Below are 13,813 nucleotides of genomic sequence, written 5' to 3' on the forward strand. Positions count from 1 at the left end.
ATCACAATACGCAGACACAAATTACAAGGTAGTGCGAAAGCTGCGAGTGACGACGAGAGTTATCAGACATTCTGACAAACAATAAATTAAATAAAAAAATACCCCAATGAACTAATAAAAAATTAATAAATAATACAAAAAGTATTAGCTATGGAGTAGAGTGTAGACTGTAAGTGCCACTGTGATAGCTAATATTGTTAAATAATTGATAAAAATTTGATAGTGAGATACACGGCACCTCCAATACAAATTACATGCTATAGTCTACTATAGTTGCCGCACTCCAGGGCCAGCGCTGCGCAACTACTACAATGGCTTTAAAATATTAATATAATACCTCTATTATACATAAATAGTCTATCTACAAAATATTATATTTTTGTATTGTTTGTTCTATAAAAATCATGTAATAAAAAACATATTTTTATGTTAAATAAAATGTATTTTTTTATATGTCTAATACAAGTATTCTGCTATTAATTGTTTCTCTGCAATCACATCATTTGTTTTACTTTTATTCAATATTTGTAATTATGAAATATTTATTTTTTGTCATTTTCAATACTAATATATTTTTTCGATATTTTCATATTTTAGATTTTTTATTCCATATTTTAAGAAAAATTGTAACACACTCATATATTGATTTATTTCTTACAATTACTACCCGCTCCCTAATCATAACCTAAAGATTTTTCAAAAATTATTGGATTATTTTGTAAAGACATTTTTATAAAATATATGGAAGCTTCAATTTTTCTTAGAACATACTACATTGAAGAACTTTTGTTAATTTAAAAACATCATCTTCCGCTTCAAATCAAGGTAAATATTGATACTAATAGTTACATAATTTCTTAATCAACTGATATTTTATTGTTTCTTTTCTCTAGGTCTTACGCTTAATAACCGTAAAACTGGTATTGAACTTACAATGTCATTAGCTGGTATGTATTAAATTACTTTGACAATAATTTATATTATGTTACCTTTTTAATCTTATTGCTCGTCTTATTGTTTTTAGAGTTTCAAAAATGTGTATTGAACACATTGTCTACTATGAAATATGACATAAATTGTTGTGTACTTACTAATCAACAAATTAATGCTAACATGAATGCATTGCTGGAAAATTTAAACAAAAATGCAGTAATATCAGATGATGGTTTTAATGATTATGACTTAAATGATATACTTCCAATCGAAAATCATGAATCTCTACAAGAATTTGAATTCAAGCTCCAAAAAAAAAAAATGAAAATAATTTTAAAACTATAATAGTAATGACACATATGAATACATTTAAGATGTATACTTCATCTACACAATAAGAGCTTATAAAATAATCATAATATTTTTTATTATTTAATTTTCAGGTACACAAATTGTCATTGCTTGTTACTAATAAAAGTGTAGGTGACTCAATGAAGCGTTTATTGTCCACAATGTTTAATGATAAAGTTCTTGAAAGTTACTCAACATATGTCTTTAAAAAAAGATTGATATTTTCTTCATTGTATACTCATCAACTTCTATTTGGTAATTATAATTTTTAGCAGTTATAGAAAATGATTGATACTTTTTTAATTGAAGTTACAACCTTTGTCAAATTGTTTACAATTAAAAGACATAATCTTTGTATTGAATACAATTAAAATTAAAATGGATAAAACATATTTATTTTAAAAATTATTTGAAGTTGTGTTTTGTTTAAAGTTGGATGTTGAGTAAAACTAGGTATATTTTACTGTACTGAGACGATTAAAATATTTATTGGGATACCTGCTGGAAAATCAGCATGTTTGGTCATACTAGTTATACATTTACAATTATAATGATAATACAAAAAAACAAAATAACTAGATGATTTTATATGGTACTATAGCTCTGTCAATAATAATAGATAATATACAGTGAAAAAATGCTTTTAATTATTAAAATAAGGCACAAGTATTCAATATTTAGACCCAACATTTGAACAAATAAATAAACTTAAATTAACATATTTTGGCATTTAAGAGGACACTACACCGCGTGTTGTTTCCGTCTTATATATGTACAACAAAGTAAAAGCTGTTTAACACGGGATAGAACCACTTTGAGTGTAGTGATAGTTAAGACTCCAAATTGATAAATAACATAGTTGAGAACATTATCTGTGAAATAACGTTTTTATTTATTTTATATCACTTATATAATTTCTAATTGTTACAAAATCCAATTCTTCAATAATTTCAATAATTTTATTTTTAGTCATGATATCTAAAAATAATAACAATATTTCACAGCCTATTTTTTCTTTTTTATGTAGTGAAAATGTTGTTTCTTAGTAACTTTTGCTGTAGTTTGGTTCTTTCCCGTGCAATACAGTTTTTGCTATGTTTTACATCTGTAAGACACTGACAACATATACGGGTGTGTCCTCTTAAGAAATAACTTTTCAAAACCAATAATTATTTAATAACATAAACTGATATACAATCAACTTTTAAGAGAACACTATTATTATACTGTATCACTGAAATGAAAAAAAAAATTGACATTTTATGAAAGTATTTAATTACTAACATTTATATATTTAATAATTGATGAACTAATAAATTTATCTGTAAGGCATACCTGCAATATATAATAAAATGAAATAATTATAATAAATAATTGAAGACATTTATAATAAGATATGATATAAAATAAAAGTCACATTTTGAACACTTGTCATCCTTATTGGTATTATAATAACTATTCATTGTCATTTAATTTTTTTTTAACCCAGTCAAATGGTAATGAATAATAGTACTCGAGAACGATTTGTGGGAATTTTTTTTTAGCCTTAATAGCTGGTATCCATTCTGCTTCATCAATTCCTTTTAACTTCACTAAAAACTTCAACGACCCTCCAACATCAGTAGCTCCTATAATTTTTTCTGCTTCATACTGATGTTTAGAATCATCATGATCGGAGTTATCAGTGTTGACATCCATTTCTTCGGGTGGGAGAGATGCACAACTTGTAACGATTGAATTTTCCTGTTCTTTAGAAGAAGAACTAGAATCTGTGTCATTTTCAGTGACTTTGTTTGGGCTGTAATTAAATTACATCAATATGTTGATTATTGAAACATCAAAATAGATCTATTATTTATTTGAAATAGGTTGCTGCGGATGACAACCAACTAGTGTTACTAAACTTTTTATTGTATATGTGTAACCTCTATAAGTATTATGGCTTACAAATCATATAATTTGTATGATATTATTAATTTTATGCTTATGATTCACTACAATGTTTGACACGGAGAGCATTAACATGACGTCATAAACCATCTATAGGGGCAGTTTATGTAAATAAGTCATTAGCTTTAAGACATATTCATGTCTTATGTATTTGTATACATACATGCAGTAAAAAGTAGTTTTTTTTATTATTATTTGTTCGTTTGATAGGTATATGATAACAAGACTGCGACCATCATTTGTGTACCAATTGGTCGATCCTGATAGTTGATAAAAACAAAAACGCGCATAAATAAGGTACTTAAGTCCGAAAACCATCGTAGACAGGAGGCGAAGACATATGTGCATTGTATAATATTCTACTTGGTCACTTAAGACTACAAAGTAAGAGAAAGGCAATGCTTAACACTTAATACTGTCAACTCTCAAGTTACGCGATTGGAAAATTGTTGATAGGCATCCATTATAATTTCGAAATGGATTTCGTGATTTATTATTTGTACGATGGAACATTTACCTATAACCACCATCACCTACATATGGATAATGATGACGGCGGCGACATCACCAAAATTCCGATGAGTTACAAGATATGAATTTTTTTTGAAAAAAACTATTCGGACCTCAGTCATGTGAAGATTATATGGGAATGGATAACGTTTGCAATCAATGAAAACTGCGAAAAAAAACCGAGTTACCGAAAATTCGGAAGCTCGTACATGTGCATAAATATTATATTTGTTACTCACCTGGGATTCATATCGAAGAATTGTCAATGAAAATTTCTGAAATGAGTTTACGGAGTTGAAGACGTTAACCGTGAGGCGGAATCCAAGTAAATGAAAGAAAACAGTGAATCATCGAACGACAAACAACAGATAATAGAACAAATACATACAATCTCGACAACTTAATAAAAGACGATGATTGGACGATTGGACAAGAGGTATCAACACTAACGGCAGGGTGTTGTAACCGAAAAAAAAAGTATTCCCGCCAACGACTTTGATTAGTCTACCTACCACACTACAACACTATAGAAGTGACGCTAACCTCTTCATTTTCTTTATTTCGTAGGCCAAGCTTGACGGTATATGGTATGATGTTACGAACACTTTTATCATCGAAATTAAATGCTCAAGATAAGCCCCACATTTTTTTTTTTTTTAAGTCACTGTGTATTATTATGGAATAAATAACACAAACATTAGACATGTTCACTTAATGAAAAAAGCAGTGTTCGGAACGTTAACTAAAAAAATTGATTTGTTCACGTTCACGTTCAGCACTCAAAAAAGGAACTCGTTCACGTCCACGTTCTTTCAAAAAATAAACGCGTTCATTGGGTCATTAATTTAATTATTTTAATTTCTTTTTGAAAATCAACCTGCAGTAAATATTAAAATCTATAAACATATACGACTCAACCCAAAAATAAAAATACAATTTAGAATTTAGGGTATTTACAATTTATAAAGTATCTGTATTATGTTTGTAATATCTGACGTGTTCTTTGAGTTATTTTTTGATAAGAATTTCCTAGTGATAAAATTAAGCAAATACTTGGGCACTATGCACACAGCCGACCAGTTGAAAAAAAATCATTCTATTTAAGACTTAAATTCTGGTGGAATCGAAAATATGATTTTATTTTCTAATATATTCATCTGAAACTTTAAATATTGAAACAATAACAGTAAATAGGTACTTAATAAATTAATAATAACTAAAGGGTAAACTTGTATTAAACTGAATAAATTTGGATAGTTCTGTAGGAAATGCAAATAAACTCTTTAAATCAACATTTTCATTTTTTAAGAAATTTAAAAGTTCTTGATCTGAGGTCATTATTTAATAAAAATAGAATTTTGTTGACAAAGTCTGGTTCAAATCTTTATTTGAACCAGAATCAGAATCGCTATCTGAATTAATATCAGCTACTTCATTTTCAGAACATGAAAGCTCAGTTTTTAAAAATAATTCTGTATTCAATTTGTCGTTAGCCGATTTAATTTAAATATTACAACTGATAATGGTAGCAATTTTGTTAAAGGATTTAGGGTTTTTGTAATTAATAAAAATTATGAGGAAAACTTATTCGTTGAAAATATAAATAAATATGAAGAAATAGAGCTAATTGATTTAACTAGTATAATTGAAAATGCTGAAGTTGGTGCAGAAAATGTTGAATTACAAGATATAAAATCTTTTTGAAAAAAACTATTCGGACCTCAGTCATGTGCAGATTATACGGGAACGGATAACATTTGCAAACAACGAAAACTGCGAATAAAAACCGAGTTACCGTAAATTCGGAAGCTCGTGCATATGCATAACTATTATAGTTATTACTCACCTGGGATTCATATCGAACACTTGTCAATGAAAATATCTGAAATGAGTTTACGGCGTCAGAGAAGTCAACCGTGTGGCGGGATTCAAGTAAATGAAAGAAAACAGTGAATCATCTAACGACAAACAACAGATAATAGAACAAATACATACAATCTCAACAACTTAATAAAAGACGAAAAAAATGGTATTACCGCCAATGACATTGATTGGTCTGCCTACCACACTACAACACTACAGAAGTGATGCTAACCTCTTTATTTTCTTTATTTTGTAGCGGCAAGCTTGACGGTATATGGCATGATGTTACGAACACTTTTATCATCAAAATAAAATTGTTGAGACCAGCCCGCCATTTTTTTTTTATATAAAAAGTCACTGTGTATAAGTATGGAATAAATAACACAAATATTACATATGTTCACTTAATTAAAAAAGCAGTGTTCGGAACGTTCACTAAAAAAAATTGATTTGTTCACGTTCACGTTCAGTCCTTAAAAAAGGAACTCGTTCACGTCATTCATGATACAATTAAAATGATAGTGTAAGATATTTACTTATTAATGTAAGAAATATAATCAAAATTAGAATTATATTTTATGCTGTTTTTTGAAAAAAACCAAAACCATAACATTATAGTTAAACACTATTACACTCGGTACATTCATATTGTGCAAAGCACTATAATTCCATTGAATTCTTGATAATCTACATCCACATGTTTCACAGAGATATAATCATAATGAATTAAGGTAAATCTGGGTGATAGCAATTTCAATAGTTATAACGAAAATTATACACTAAAATATTTACTTATGCATTGAAAAAATAAATCAAAATAAGTATTGATTTCAATGCTCTTTTTTTGACAAAACCAAAAGACTTCTCAAAATGATTCAACATTAATCTGCTAGTCTCTGTTCATATGTAAGCGAATGCAAAAGCTTTATTAGAAAGTCTCAAATTACGATCTGTATCAGAAAAAAAAAATGGTAATAAAAAAAGGTAATTACGGCTTAATCTGGGTGATAGCAATTTCAATTGATACATTTTAAATGATAGTGTAAGATATTTACTTATTAATGTAATAAATAAATCAAAATTAGAATTATATTCTATGCTTTTTTATGAAAAAAACCAAAACCATAACATGGTAGTTAAATTCCATTACACTTGGTACATTCATATTGTGCAAAGGACTAATTCCATTGTATTGTTGGTAATCTACATCCACTTGTTTCACAGAGAAAACAATCATAATGATTTAAGGTATTTGTGATGAATTAAGAAGTAAAAATTTAATTAGATAAATGAGGTAAAAATATGTCTTATTGATATATAGATGAATTGTACATTAAGCTACTTTTTTAAATAATAAAATGCCCGTGGTGATTACCCATTAATGTGTAAAAAGTTAATCTAATATTTAGTTTAAGGTTATCGCAAATAATGATTGTTGAATACCTATCAAAGATTGCAATAAATTGCCGTCAAAAATCAGTTTTTTTATTTTGAAACTATAGAGGAATTTGTATTATTGAGACAATCAAGTATTGATTTCTATGCTCTTTTTTTGACAAAACCAAAAGACTTTTAAAAATGATTCACCATTATTCCACTAGTCTTTCTTCACATGTAAGCCTATGCAAAAGCTTTATTAGAAAGTCCCCAAATTCATTAGTATCTGAAAAAGAAAAGGTAATTACTGCTAAATCTGGGTGATTGCAACTTTTAACAAGTTAATTAAATAAAAAAAGTAACTTTTAATATTAAAAATAACTTGCATTTTTCTGTATTAACTTAACTTAATGAGTTTAAATAATTGATTAACTTACTCAGCCTTGATAATGACACTGATACCTTATTATTTTACTAACCTAGTAGATTTGCAGAGTTAGCTCATCACTAATATTGATTGCTAAATACACATTAATATTTGCGATAAGATTTTGCCAAAAATCAGTTATTGATAACAGTAGAGAAATTTGTATTATTCTGTTATAAATGTATAAAGCTTATACATAACATACCTGTTTATGATATTCAAATAGCAATACGAGAATTTAATTAGTTGCTCATAAAATGAAGGAACCCAAAAACTTTACATCATAAGGTTTAAATCAATTATTATACGCCATTTTTTCTTGTACAAGCCACTGTAACAACTTTTATTAGTAAGACACAAATATCCATCTGTTTCTGAAAAAAAAACAATAATTAAATTAGGTTTTTCTGATAAATCATTGTGATAGAAATCTCAATAGATATAATAAAAATGATATGCTACACTGTTTACTTATTAATGGAATGCCTGTATGTTATACTAAGTACTGTAAGTCTTTCTTTTTTTACGGAATTTTTACATGTTTATGAAACTCGTATACTACTGCTATAACTTTGATATAATATAATACAATATAATTTAAATTTTAAAATTTTAAGTTCAATACAGATGTCTAATTTATAAGTTAAAAAAAAAATATGTTTTGTAGGAAATAGATTTTGGACATTTGAGATAACTCATGTAGTAAGTTTTAAAACTACTATATTTATTTTCTCAAAATATCTCTACAATCAAATTAACTAATTATTGACTTTTACTCAATATCTTATGGTTATTTAAAAATAAGTGGATTTAGCCCTATCGATAATATATGTTTTCTTGTATGAACTCAAACAGTTCAACATAATGAGAAAATATTGATAGTAGGTACCTACATATATTTATATAAAGAATATAAGGTTTTATATTATAGATGATGCTAAGTTATTTAATAAGTCATTTGGATTAAAAACAATACAGTAAAAGCAAATTAAATAATAATATAGAATTTTGTTATGTAAACTGGATAATTTCATTAAGAATTGTAACAGTTGTGAACAGTATATTGAATTACTTAAACATTGTCAATATATGTATGCTATTCTAGCTCATAATGCAAATTTAATGAGAATTTTCGCTAATATAAACATTCAAATGGACAGATAAAAGGAACCGAATGAAAATAGCAACAATTGAAGCAATTTTTTAAGTTCAAACAAATGTTAATAGGAATTGTTTTGAGTTTTATAATTTAATAAATATGATTATAATTTATAATTATTAAATAAACTATGTTCTAAAATTGATCACTATACCAGTTTTTGTTCACAATAGTCAGAAACCGCACACGCGTCCCCAGCACACCAGTGTGTTAAGTTCTGTCTCGTGACAATAAGAACATGCACACAACTTTTGGCCACCCGATACTCATCTCATTTAGAATAGCGTATAAATAATAAGATGACTACTAATAAAGTTGTATGTCCTTAAAATGTAGACACAATTACATCATTATGACAAATAATAAAATAAATACTTAATAATAATAAATTAATACGTAACAGCGTTTTTAAATTTCACATAAATTGAGATAAACATTTTACGTGTAAAATTTATTGCACAGTTATGTCTATCTCATTTTATCTTTAAAAAAAATATTTGTTTACATATAGTATTATCAAAATTAAATAATTCTATACATTATCATATAGAGATCTACACCCACCTGTATTAATAGTTTCTTTTTGTATAAGGGATGTGACTTCTAAAAATTATTCACCTGCTAGCTCCGAGTTCTGTTATACAGTATGCTACAATGTAACAATATGGATTCGGTCGGCGGCCGTAGACCACACAATATAGCACAAAATAGAGAAGACATATTTTTGTGTTTTTTTTTTGTTATCTAAAATTTAGATTTGGATTCTAAATCACCTAGCTGTATGAAATGTATGTTTTCAAACCGTCACGGAGCTATTGAATATTGAAATACTTCGTAAGCTGGTCGCCGCGCGTTACTTGCAACGTTTGTCTAGGGTAGGACGTCTTATTAATTATGATAAAATGAAATAAAGCAACAAAACTGATATGGTTAAAAAAATAAAGTATTATTACCGTGTCACTTAATTGCTTTTTTAATATTAATATATACAATTAAACGGGATATGATCACAAGACGCCGAACAAAATAATAATCAACAACAAACAGAATGTAAATAACCTTATCTGAGGCCGCGTTCGCGATAGTGATACGCAGCAGCTGACGCTTGGTCTGCGGCGTCGGCGAACACTACTGCCAAACAAACTAAAATGGCAACGGCTCACAAGACCCATCTTCTATTGCCGCTCCTATTTTATAGCAATCACTATGCGTTCAGCGTTGCACCATTGATTATACCTAAATCATTTTATTATATAATCGTGGTTGCACGCCCAGCAACGTAAGGATGGCGCAGACGTGTTGCTTTTTGACCGACGACGGACCGAGGTGTGTTGGAAGGAGGACTAGTGTCTGGTTGACGCAGTGTCGTCGGAACTTCGTCAGTCAATGAACAAAAAAATACGGGACGAACGAGCGAGCACTTGGACACGCCAGGTTCGGCCGTTGGCAAAAGACAGACCAACTATATCGGACGAAAGTTGTAGTGGACATTAGCCGTCCGAGAATATGTAGAGGGGAGTATGACTGTCGCAGACATTCCACACCGATCGCGCGAGACTTGTAAAGCCTTTGGCGATGACGCCAGGTAGACAATTCGACAGGAAATCAGCCGCGTTCAAACAAGATCCATTTAAGAAATATGACATAATGTTTTATGTTTTAATAACGTTTTTGATTTGGTCTAAAAATTTTGATCTTACCCCGGTTGGAATTTCGGGCGCGCTTGCCACCAGAACGATTGTAATGATAGTATAAATTTATATCCCAATCCGACCACAGAACCAATTCCAAATTACGCCAATGGTGTCAATACTCAATAGTACATATACATAATAAATAATATAACTTCTTAGTTTAGAGAGTATACTATTTAATAAATAATAATTACTTATCAGAGTAACATACTTTTACATTATTTATTTGACATAAATCAAATTTTTACATAAAAACGAACGTTAACTTAATAGTTAATAGTGTATAGTGTAAGTGCCTATATTTATTAACAATATAAATTAAATAAATCAGTATAGTAGATACAAACTTCGAGCGATGTAAACTCCGCCAAAATACCGGTTAGATAAAAAGGTAATGAAAAGGTCTAATGCAAACTCAGCCAGTTTTATTTTCTTACCTGTTACTAAGTAAATGGAAACCCTGTGAGCACTTCTCAAATTAAATACGTTAACAATGTTGACATCTGCCGAAATTGCTTAAATAGTAAAATTGATATTAGTTTGATGCGTTATTTAAAAAATTTAAAAATAATTTTATCTTCATAGTATCTGAAAGTAGTATTCCTCATGATGATGATATCGTCAGTAGCCTGTAGGCACATATATTTTGACCTTTAGTGTTTGTATTTTTTTCGACAATCACTTGCATTGTTACTTATCGGTATACCGCAAGCGTGATTCAAAGAAAATAAATCGGAAAAGAAAAATAATAATAAGGAATTTATAATTTTGACAATTTTGCAATTATTATCTAGAAAAAAGATTTTATTCAACACTACGATTTTTATTATTTTTAATGCATCTTTTAATAGCATATTATTTAGTAGGGCATAAATGCATATTTTAAAGTTTTTTTGGGCATGATGTTCTTACCCATCAATAAGTTTAAAATTTCTGTGTGTACCAAAAGATATAATATGTATATTATTTTTTTTTTTTAATTAAATTATGACGGTTGTTTTTGAGTTTCACAAAAAAAAAAAAAATCAATGTTATCAAAAACCGTAAAGATTCTTGTTTATTTTTTTTTGTTTCTCATGATTATATTAAGGAAAGTATATAGATATTTAAATTTTTAACTAGTTACAAAATAAATTAATAAGTAAATTCATTAATTTAGACTAAAATTTAAACATTTTAGTACAAATTTGCGAAAAAAACGCGGTGACTTGAGAAGTGCTCGTAGAAAATTATCCAAAAACTAATTTTTTTTTTTTAATTCTGGAATACTGAAAACTTGAAAATTTTCGTTTTTAAATAAAATGATATAATTTAGAATATTTTTTTTTAGGTGTTTACCGGTTCCTGTGTTCACACTGCACTGACACTAATAAACGTACCGACACAGACCAACACGAATCAGACCGTCAAAATATTATTTAGAGTGAATTATCTCATATAAACTAATAATATAATATTTTGTCATGCCGTGCTATGTCAGACTAGTGTGAATCACGTTTCCTTATAAAGTAAACCACTAACGATTGTAAAATATGTAAATATTCTAACTAATACACTTTCACCCTCTCCCCTTTTGTCGTATGTGCTCTACTAGTTACTACCCAATGTATATCTTTATTATCGTGACTTAAGAGGACGACATACCCGCATGTGTTGTCTCTGCCTTACGAACGTAACCTGAATAGAGGGGGAAGTTAAATTCATCGGTCTGCACATGTGTGCCTAATATATCGTTACCAAATTTTACAAATATTAGTATTACAATTTGTAGGTATTCTTGGCTGTCGCATAAGCCTCACGGTTAGGGATATTTTATGTACAACCATATTATATGAGCAGAATCTTTCTCTCAATCGATCTCTCCCTATCTAAGTAATTGTATTCACGAGGAGTGATCGTCTTTGTTATTTTTGGTCGAGCCGGTGGTTTGTCGTCGATGAAAATATATATGAGTATATAAAACTAAAAAACTATTATAATATATATACTAGACACGAGTACATATATATTATATAGTACATTGCACATTTAGAAAGTGAATATTTACAAAACAAGTATGTAACAACAAAAGGTTTTATTACAGGACCTGTAATACAGGTAAACCGTCGGTATTTGTGTTTCGAAACGATCAAACAACTATTGGCTTGTATTATAATTCTTTACTATGGAAGGAGGAGGTGGATAAAAATTATTACAACTCTTGATACGAATGACTCCCCCGACGAAACTGGCAATAATTAACTTATTGATTTTTTTTTTTAACTGAAATATTTATTTTTACCTTAATGCGCTATATGTATATACAATTATAAATACCTTCATAAAAAACCGAAGATTACCTCCGTGGTGGTCAGCCACCAAAAGTACGCCGCCAATGGTGATGACGAAAAGAATATTATTATTATATAAATACATATATTTATTCGACAATGTACTATAATTTATTTTTAGTGTTTCATTATAACGAACTTAACATTATTCAACTAGTATTTAACCATTAAGTTATTACACAACAATTTAATATATTATTAAATTAAATAATTTACTAGTTCAGCAAAACCAATTTTTTGTAGTTAGTATTAATATTCATAATATTATAGAATACATTTATTGTATTTTAGTTGCGTTATTGTAATATTATAGTTATACATGTAAACAGAATAGATAATGTCATTAACTTTAATATGTACAATAATTTAATCATATTGAATCTAACAAGGAACAAAGTACAAGATTGGTGGCTCTATTGAACGCAAATTGTATGGGTACTTAAATATTACGCACTGGTCATAGAGAAAAAAATAAGTTTGATGACATTGTCTTGAGCAAACCATGGCCAATTAAACTTGTTATGGGTTAATAAATTAGAATATGTTTTAGTTATTAATTTTGTACTACTTGAATTATATTATAATTATTGGATGGCTAGAATTTATTATATACATATAATAATTAAATATGTATACATATTAGTAGGTCTCGGGACTTCTTGGAGTTCGCATGTTTTTAAATAATCATTAAAAACATAGCTAAGTAATATAGGAATTTGTTTCATAGCAATACGAGTTTATATTTAACATTTATAGTTGCATTTGCATAAATTGCATATTTGACCATTTTTCATTTTAAAAAAGCATACCTATTTCACCATTATTCATATCAATGAGTAAGTTTTTAATTCCCAACTTAAGAAAACATCGAATAGTTCAATCTTCAATTTAATTCTCAAGGTAATAAGTACTGTATTAAAAATATATAAATGTACTACATTTAAATAAAATAAAAATTTTATTTTAGACTAAACTCGATGTAAAATAAAAACAAATCTGAAAAACGAAAAATAATTATCTCAGAATCTGATAGTATATCAAATTTATCTATTTATGGTTCATATCTACAAATATTATAAATGATTTTAATTTATTACAAATAAACTTTTCTTAAATGCATATTTTAATAGCATATTTAATGATTCTGTCGGGCATAAATTCATGCATATTATTTTTACAGTTATTATCACTTATAATATTTTCTAGAAAATTGATTTTT

At 28.1% G+C, this 13,813-nt stretch overlaps 1 protein-coding gene and 1 long non-coding RNA gene across 9 annotated transcripts; one reads left to right on the plus strand and one right to left on the minus strand.

The window, feature by feature from the left end:
- The first annotated feature begins 710 nt into the window (after positions 1 to 710).
- LOC113550509 lies at positions 711 to 1,587 on the plus strand. Its single transcript, XR_003405024.1, has 4 exons — positions 711 to 825; positions 894 to 947; positions 1,025 to 1,280; positions 1,377 to 1,587. It is a non-coding gene; the product is annotated as an uncharacterized LOC113550509 (long non-coding RNA).
- Positions 1,588 to 1,853: 266 nt separating this feature from the next.
- Positions 1,854 to 9,614, minus strand: LOC113550502. Of its 8 annotated transcripts, XR_003405019.1 has the most exons (5): positions 9,135 to 9,491; positions 7,617 to 7,785; positions 7,464 to 7,504; positions 7,195 to 7,270; positions 2,955 to 3,082 (listed from the first exon to the last, which is right to left on the minus strand). XR_003405019.1 is itself a non-coding variant. In XM_026952375.1 (3 exons), exons 2-3 carry the CDS (start codon positions 5,599 to 5,601, stop codon positions 2,740 to 2,742), a joined length of 354 nt encoding a protein of 117 aa, XP_026808176.1. In that variant the 5' UTR covers positions 5,602 to 5,702; positions 5,781 to 7,027; the 3' UTR covers positions 1,854 to 2,739. The 8 variants fall into 8 exon arrangements, 2 of the variants coding, with proteins under 2 accessions (XP_026808176.1, XP_026808175.1); XR_003405016.1 differs by adding an exon at positions 9,524 to 9,614 and having other exon boundaries at positions 7,195 to 7,785; positions 9,135 to 9,440; XR_003405018.1 differs by lacking the exon at positions 7,464 to 7,504.
- Between the last annotated feature and the right edge of the window lie 4,199 nt (positions 9,615 to 13,813).

Source organism: Rhopalosiphum maidis, chromosome 1 (assembly GCF_003676215.2).
Source record: "Rhopalosiphum maidis isolate BTI-1 chromosome 1, ASM367621v3, whole genome shotgun sequence".
NCBI classification, from domain to species: domain Eukaryota; kingdom Metazoa; phylum Arthropoda; class Insecta; order Hemiptera; family Aphididae; genus Rhopalosiphum; species Rhopalosiphum maidis.